Below are 7,877 nucleotides of genomic sequence, written 5' to 3'. Positions count from 1 at the left end.
TAAACTGGGACATGCTTAAACCACCTGACCAAGTCCTAAAGCAATGGGACTATATACTGTAAATCTTTCTCAGATTATTACCAATCCCACAAGGCATGACTCCAAATACCCAGAAAAGGCTACTCTCCTCGATGTTATTCTCACAAATAATCCTGATAGGTATCAGTCTGGTGTTTTCTGTAATTACCTTAGTGATCACTGTTTTACAGCCTGTGTTCGTAATGGCTGCTCAGTGAAATGACCTGTCCTGATTTGTCATAGACGCTTGCTAAAAAAACGTGAATGAGCATGCCTTCTGTCATGACCTGGCCTCTGTAAATTGGTAAAGAATCAGCTTGATCCCCTCTGTCGAAGACGCTTGGACCTTCTTTTTTATTTTCAGTGGTATTGTTAACAACCACGCCCCCATAAAGAAAATTATCATTAAAAACAGGTTCAGCCCCTGGTTCAACTGTGATCTGGCAGAGTTACTCCACCTCAAGAATTCCATTTGGCGAAAGGCACACACATACTCAGGCTGACTGGCTCTCGTTCAAGCAAATGAGAAATAAGGGCACTCAGGCTATCCGGTAGGACCAAGTTAGTTACTTTAAGGAGCAGTTCTCTCTCTGTGGGTCTAACCCCAAGAAGTTCTGGAAAACAGTTAAAAACCTGGAGAATAAACCCTCCTCCTCACAGCTACCCATGTCCCTTAATGTTGATGATGTGGTTGTTACTGACAAGGAGCACATGGAGATCTTTAATCACCACTTTATTAAGTCAGGATTTCTATTTGACTCAGCCATACCTCCTTGCCGTCTTAACATTTCTTCATCTCCCACACCTTCTCTTTTTCCCCTGCCCTGCTACAAAGTTTCTCCCTGCAGGCGGTCACTGACTCCGAGGTGCTAAAGGAGCTCCTGTCACGACTCCTAACGAAGGTGGCTCCTCTTCCTGTTCGGGTGGCGCTCGGCGGTTGTCGTCACCGGCCTACTAGCTGCCACCGATCCCTTTTCCCTTTTCTGTTGGTTTTGTCTGATTTGTTTCACCTGTTTCTTGTTTAGATTTTGAGTTGGGCTATTCAAGCTGGTAGGCCTGCCTGCTCTTTGTGCGGGCTTGATTATTTTCCCCACTGTGTTGATGTGTGGTAGTGCATGTTGTTTAGTTACCTGTTTTGGGCATTTGTTTATTACGCCCAGTTTCGTGGAGAGTACTATTTTCCCCTGTGCGTAATAAAGCGCTATTCTGAACTTTCTGCCTCCTGCACCTGACTCCGCACCCACTACGCCTAGTGTGTTACAGCTCCTTAAACTAGAACCTCAAAAAACATCTGGGTCAGATGGTTTAGACCCTTTCTTCTTTAAGGTTGCTGCCCCTATCATCGCCAAGCCTCTGGGGTGGCAGGGTAGCCTAGTGGTTAGAGTGTTGGACTTGTAACCGGAAGGTTGCAAGTTCAAATCCTGAGCTGACAAGGTACTAATCTGTCGTTCTGCCCCTGAACAGGCAATTAACAGGCAACCCACTGTTAACCTAGGCTGTCATTGAAAATAAGAATTTGTTCTTAACTGACTTGCCTAGTTAAAGGTAAAATAAAAAAATAAAAGCCTAGCCTACCTTTTTAACATGTCTCATTGGTAGGCAGCCACGGTGCGTCCTTTATTTAATTAAAGGGGAGATTAAGCTGATCCTAACTCTTATAGGCAAATTTCTATTTTGCCTTGTTTATCAAAAGTGTTGGAAAAACTTGTCAATAATAAACTGACTGGCTTTCTTGATGTCTATAGTATTCTCTCTGGTGTGCAATCTGGTTTCCACTCAGGTTATGGATGTGTCACTGCAACCTTAAAGGTCTTATAAGATGTCACCATTGCCCTTGATTCTAAGCAATGTTGTGCTGCTATTTTTATTGACTTGGCCAAAGCTTTAGATACGGTAGACTATTCCATTCTTGTCGGCTGGCTATATTGGTGTCGCTGAGGGGTCTTTGGCCTGGTTTGCTAACTACCTTTCTCAAAGATTGCAGTGATAAAGTCTTATACTCCCTGGCACCTCCCTGGATTTTGTGTGAACGCTCTACAACAAAGCTTTCTTAGTGTCCAAGAAGCTTGTTCTGAACACCTCTAAAACAAAGGTAATGTGGTTTGGAAAGAAGAATGGCCCTCTCCCCACCTCATACAATTACTTGGGAGTATGGCTAGATGGTACACTGTCCTTCTCTCAGCACATAAATCTAGACTTGGTTTCCTCTATCGTAATCACTCCTCTTTCACCCGAGCTGCAAAACTAACCCTGATTCAGATGACCATCCTACCCATGCTAGATTACGGAGATGTAATTTATAGATCGGCAGGTATGGGTGCTCTCGAGAGGCTAGATGTTCTTTACCATTTGGCCATCAGATTTGCCACCAATGCTCCATATAGGACACATCACTGCACTCTATACTCCTCTGTAAACTGGTAATCTCTGTATACCCGTCGCAAGACCCTCTGGTTGATTCTTATTTATAAAACCCTCTTAGGCCTCACTCCCCCCTATCTGAGATACCTACTGCATCATCCACGTACAACACTCGTTCCGCCAGTCACATTCTGTTAAAGGTCCCCAAAGAACACAAATCCCTGGGTCGCTCCTCTTTTCAGTTCGCTGCAGCTAGCGACTGGAACAAGTTGCAAAAAACACTCAAACTGGACAGTTTTATCTCCATCTCTTCATTCAAGACTCAATCATGGACACTCTTACTGACAGTTGTGGCTGCTTCACCTGATGTATTGTTGTCTCTACCTTCTTGCCCTTTGTGCTGTTGTCTTTGCCCAATAATGTTTGTACCATGTTGCGTTTCTACTATGCTGTGTTGTCATGTGTTGCTACCATGCTGTGTTGTTGTCTTAGGTCTCTCTTTATGTAGTGTTGTGGTGTCTTTCTTGTCGTGATGTGTGTTTTGTCCTCTATTTTTATTTTTGATCCCAGCCCCCATCCCCGCAGGGGCCCTTTTGGTAGGCTGTCATTGTAAATAAGAATTTGTTCATAACTGACTTGCCTAGTTAAATAAAGGTTAAATAAAAGAAAAATATTCCAAATAAATGTCACTAGAAAACATCTTAAACAAATGCAGCTACTTTGTTGTTATTCTAGCTGCACTGTTTGACGTAAGTTAGCCGTATTTGGCTAGCTAGCAAGCAAGGGATAAGAATGTTGACAGCCAGTATGGCAATAGAACATTTAGAAAGTATGAATGATTGGGTCGTGTCCATAGATACAAAACAAAAAGACTTAAAGACTGGGTCGCGTCTCTGGCAACCGAACCAATAGAACGAACTTCCAGACAGTTTGGGTAGCAACCCTAGATTTTTGTCTGGACTATATCTTGTGGGATGAAATAGTATGAATATATTCATCAAAATACATTTTTTATGAAAATATGTAAATCATTATTTTAATATTGGTAACCCATTGTATAAAAGTTACAATGCCCTCGATGCCGGTGTTTGGAGGATATATTGGCATGGTTTGCCGGCCCAAGAGAACAACACCCATGCCAATATATCCCTCAAACACCGGCATCTCTGGCATTATCACTTAATTCAAATGTATTTATTTGTATAACTACCTGAATATTGATACTCATTAAAAAAAAATTGAAGGTTGAGTGATTTTGAGAAATTAATTGTTATAACAACATTATAACATTAGAATTGTTATAATGTCATAATTAGGTGCTAAGAGAAGAGAAGCATTTTTAAACACCCAGCACTTGGGAAACATAGATCAGGCGTGGCCAACACTCCTGTAGCGTAAGCAGGATTTTCTTCCTGACGTATTTTAAGAATTCACCCAAATTACAAAATGTTTGTGTCTTTACCTTGAAAGCAGTCTATGGACAAGGAGACTGCAATCTATATTTGGTTACCCACTGCCATCAACCATTATTATTAGTATTTCCTGTGCAGAGCCTTGGTGTAGTGGTAACTCTCCGACACATGTTGCATACAACTTTCCACATGAGAACAGGAATCAATCACGGCTTCAAACCTTCCACTGTTTTTCCCATTAGTGTGTCTCCATCTAACTTCAAACAACCTAAAAATTATGTAAAATAAATATGTGCATACTTTAAATTGAATCCCCCCAAAATCACAAAGTAAGAAAGTGATACAATTTTGAGTGTTCATTTAATGTTCAAAGCATTCTGAATACAATTGACCTGTATTCAGATCAGGCGTAAACCATATAAAAATACATAGAATTGCAGGAAATGAGCTTTAAAACAGTAACATTTTCAGACCCCCAATTTTGGGGTTGTGCCAGGGGGCAATACAATTATCATAGCTAATCTCACTCCCAAGCTTTTTTCAAAAGTTGGCAGCCAAGGAAATATTAGGCTACTCTTATGCAGCTCAACACCCTTATGGACGATACTGACAGGTAGGTAGCAGCAATATAGTGAGACATGTCATTAGATGTCTGCTACTAGCAAAATATATGGTTATGCACATCCTGCATACTAGCTAATTGACTAGCTGGACTGATAGTGAGTGTAAATTACTGTGTTCCTATAATAGCTATATAATGAGAATAGGATGGCTGGCTAGCCAGCAAATCAAGACATGTGCATGTTTTTATTATCTGGCAAAGCAGAACGTAGCTAACGTTCTGGAACAAATTGGGTTATTTACCAAGTTTGATGGCACTCTCTGTGAGGCATCAGTTAATCATGCCAGGAGAAAAGCTGAACTTTTTTTTCTTGATAAAAATGTCAAACGCAGGCCCTGGATTCTGGAGCCATAACCTAAATCTCACGATAGCTCGTTTTAATTGAAGACCTTAAAGCAATGTCTCCATCTAGCGAAACCCCGAATTTCAGATCGCCATTACTTTTGAGTGAACTGGGAAATTCCAATAACATTTTTTGTCATCCTGAGTAAAGGGAAATTTTCACCAAATCTATCCATCAAGCAAGTGCTCCATATCTTGCAATGTCCGCATTTCCTTTTGCTGTAAAAATAAAATCAGTAAAATTAGGCATTTGATTAATATTTATTTGACACATCAGATTAATAAATTCACTCATCAAAGCATTGAAGAAATTACAGCTCACCTTTGCAATAATGACAAGAAAGTTTCCTGAGATGACAATGTCATATACAATTTGACAACAGTCCGTCAAGCTGTTGGATTGTTAAAAATAAAATTTAAAAAAAAAAAGTCAAATCTAAGTTATGTTCAAACGCTATTGTCAAGAACATGTTACACTCACAAACTGACTCATTATGTAAGTATTATACCAGACATGAAAAATATATATATTTTTACACATGAATTACAGACATTAACAAAATATTTATAATAGTTCTAATGTAGCAGATAATTACATACAGAGACAAACTGTTAATCTGCTACAAGCAAGTCAGACTGAAAATTGATTGACTGAATTTCTTACTGTTTTAAAAACTCTGCATTGTTGGTTAAGGGCCCATAAGTAAGCCCATGTGAAAAACGCAATTTGATTTGAAACATTTGGAGACAACAAGATGTCATATCAGGCCCAGGGGAATACACATAAAGACTTGCAGTTTGACAGCATAACATTTGTTAAACCATGTGGGGAGAGTTGGCATTTGGTTTCCCGTGAATTGACCACGTGATTATTTCTGCAATTTGCAAGTACATTTGAACAAATGACTCAAAATGAAAAGCTAGAGACCATGCCATAAAAAGCAAATGTGATTATCTTTGGCCAATGCAAAAGTTCACCCTCTATACTAAAACTGTTGTACAGGAGCTAATTTTTCCTGACAAAAACAGTATTCTCTCTTCTCTGTGCCTTTACAGTGCTTCATTGGGCAGCAGGAGCACCTTTGGAAATATATATTAAATGGTAACTAACAACACAAAACATGGACTTTGTCTTAAAGGGAAGGGGTGACCGGTGGTGAAAATGTAATCAACCCTGTCTTGTGGCCCCGGGGAACTGTTCTTCTCCATGAACAATCCAAACTCCCTCTCTATGGCAAGTTCTCGATTGCATACTCCTACTGTCCTCTCTCCTCAAAACCCACTGGAGGAGAATGTCAGAGGGGCGGGACCTCTGGCTTTCTCATCCAAAAGGTTTTGAGAAGGAGACAAGGAGAGGATGCGAGGAGTATGCAACTGAGATCTTCTCTATCGATTCCATCACTGATTGGTCCCTGGTTCAACTTCTTCCTCTGTCGCTGATTGGCTGGAGTCTTCCTTCTGTGGCCTCACAGAACTCTTACTAATGGTCAGTAGATCTCGCAGCTCCTTGTTTTCAATCTAAATGCATGAGAATATTGGCCATGGGTTGATAAATAGTATTTTTATTTACCCTGACCCAGAGTCATAGATATTAAAAATAGTAATTTGCTTGATTTAACCATTTTTTACCTCTAGTTGGGCAAGCCTCTCTCGCACAGAGCAGTAGTGCTGGTCATCCACCTGAACAGCTCTTCTCATCACCTGACCCATCTCGCATATCCGCTCCAGTTGGCTTTGCACTTCCTTCATGATAATACAAATTCAAACAAATAAAACATGACACATAGCTAATTGTTTTTATCATAAATGTGAGTCAATGTCAAATGTTATTACATTCATTCTGAGTAGACAGAAAGGGTGTGTACCTTGGCATGGTCCTCATGAAGGCTAAGAACAGGCTTTGTGTCCAGCTCCTTCTTTTCCATCATAAGCTGTAGCATTTGCTTGCGGTATCTACCCATGATCAATTCTAGCGCATACTGGTGCTCCTCCAAAGACAGCCACAGTTCTGTGGAGATTTAACACATTACCAAACACATCTTTGCCTCAAATATATGACACATACATTGGTGTAATATATTAACAGATTATTTGACACCGAATGACATTCGACTGAGACAAAGTGGGGTAGAATAAAATATTACAGTGAATAAAACATATGAATTGTGTCTTGCCTCGGTTTTCTTGCTGTAGTTCCTTTATTTGGGTATTCTCTTGCGTTAACAGGACGTGAGGCTTATACTTTGACAACTCCTGTATCTCAGAACTTTCCTCCATGTACTAAGGGAACAGTGAACAGATAAATCCAAGGCTCTCATCTATATGCCATTAAAAATAATACTAGATACGTATTCAGCAAGCTCGAAAGATAGCAGCAACCAAATGTACCTTGTCTGGAAGGGCATTCCCCACCTCTCTCATGCCCTGAACCTTCTGGCTGAGCGCTCCAGACTGCTCGATCAGTCCTTCTGCCGCTGTGTCGTGCTCTTTGAGCCTCTCAAGCAGCGTGCGAGCATCGCCAAGAACCTTTTCCAAAGTGCACGCCATAGCCTTCTGCACTAGCTTGATTACAAACGGAAGACGCAGGTCCTTTATACATTACATTTGCTAGCTAAATTAGCTAACCAATCATCGAAATAGCTAACCTTAGCTAGCTAGTTATAGTGGCAGATCTTTTGTAGATTAGCGGACAGATTAAATCCTTGCTTTACTGATATGCGTCATAGATAAACATGAGTATCGTCAAGTATTTTGCGAAAATTGACCAAAATATCAAGAAATACTTCAAAAACAAACTCTCTGACCTGGAGACCGCTGTTTTCGGAACAAAATGTGACTCATTAGTTTTACATCACTTCCGGTCGTAAGCAGGGTTGCGTTCAAGATAGTAACACAGTTTCTAAACCCATACGCGCAACATCGCGAGACTTCCAGGAATGCTTTTGAAATAGACCAACCAGACCAGCCTGCGGTTTGGGGTTAGAGAAGTCACTGAACACCTTTACATGCATACCAATGTCCCGTTATTATTCGGGTACTGAAGTATTCGATTTTTGAGTTGTCATATAAACATCACATCCCGTTTACAATAACCCGAAAAAGTTTTTATCCCAGTTATGAGA

General features: G+C 40.4%; 1 protein-coding gene across 1 annotated transcript; it reads right to left on the bottom strand.

The window, feature by feature from the left end:
- Positions 1 to 5,000: 5,000 nt before the first annotated feature.
- Positions 5,001 to 7,667, bottom strand: sike1 (suppressor of IKBKE 1). The gene is made up of 6 exons (XM_024399654.2): positions 7,560 to 7,667; positions 7,144 to 7,317; positions 6,930 to 7,035; positions 6,621 to 6,763; positions 6,385 to 6,498; positions 5,001 to 6,273 (listed from the first exon to the last, which is right to left on the bottom strand). The coding sequence occupies exons 2-6, from the start codon at positions 7,300 to 7,302 to the stop codon at positions 6,154 to 6,156; spliced, it is 642 nt and encodes a 213-aa protein (XP_024255422.1). The 5' UTR covers positions 7,303 to 7,317; positions 7,560 to 7,667; the 3' UTR covers positions 5,001 to 6,153.
- Positions 7,668 to 7,877: the final 210 nt, after the last annotated feature.

This window comes from Oncorhynchus tshawytscha, linkage group LG16 (assembly GCF_018296145.1).
Source record: "Oncorhynchus tshawytscha isolate Ot180627B linkage group LG16, Otsh_v2.0, whole genome shotgun sequence".
Classification (NCBI taxonomy): Eukaryota; Metazoa; Chordata; class Actinopteri; order Salmoniformes; family Salmonidae; genus Oncorhynchus; species Oncorhynchus tshawytscha.
This window is presented reverse-complemented; position numbering and strand designations above follow the sequence as displayed.

Bases quoted from the DNA above. Each gene is read 5' to 3' on its own strand.
- sike1 (XM_024399654.2), bottom strand. From the start codon at position 7,302: ATGGCGTGCACTTTGGAAAAGGTTCTTGGCGATGCTCGCACGCTGCTT. The intron at 6,764-6,929 runs GCAAGACACAAT...AAATCTCCACAG, and splicing joins ACTACAGCAAGAAAACCGAG to AACTGTGGCTGTCTTTGGAG. The intron at 6,499-6,620 runs GTACACACCCTT...ATTATCATGAAG, and splicing joins TTCATGAGGACCATGCCAAG to GAAGTGCAAAGCCAACTGGA.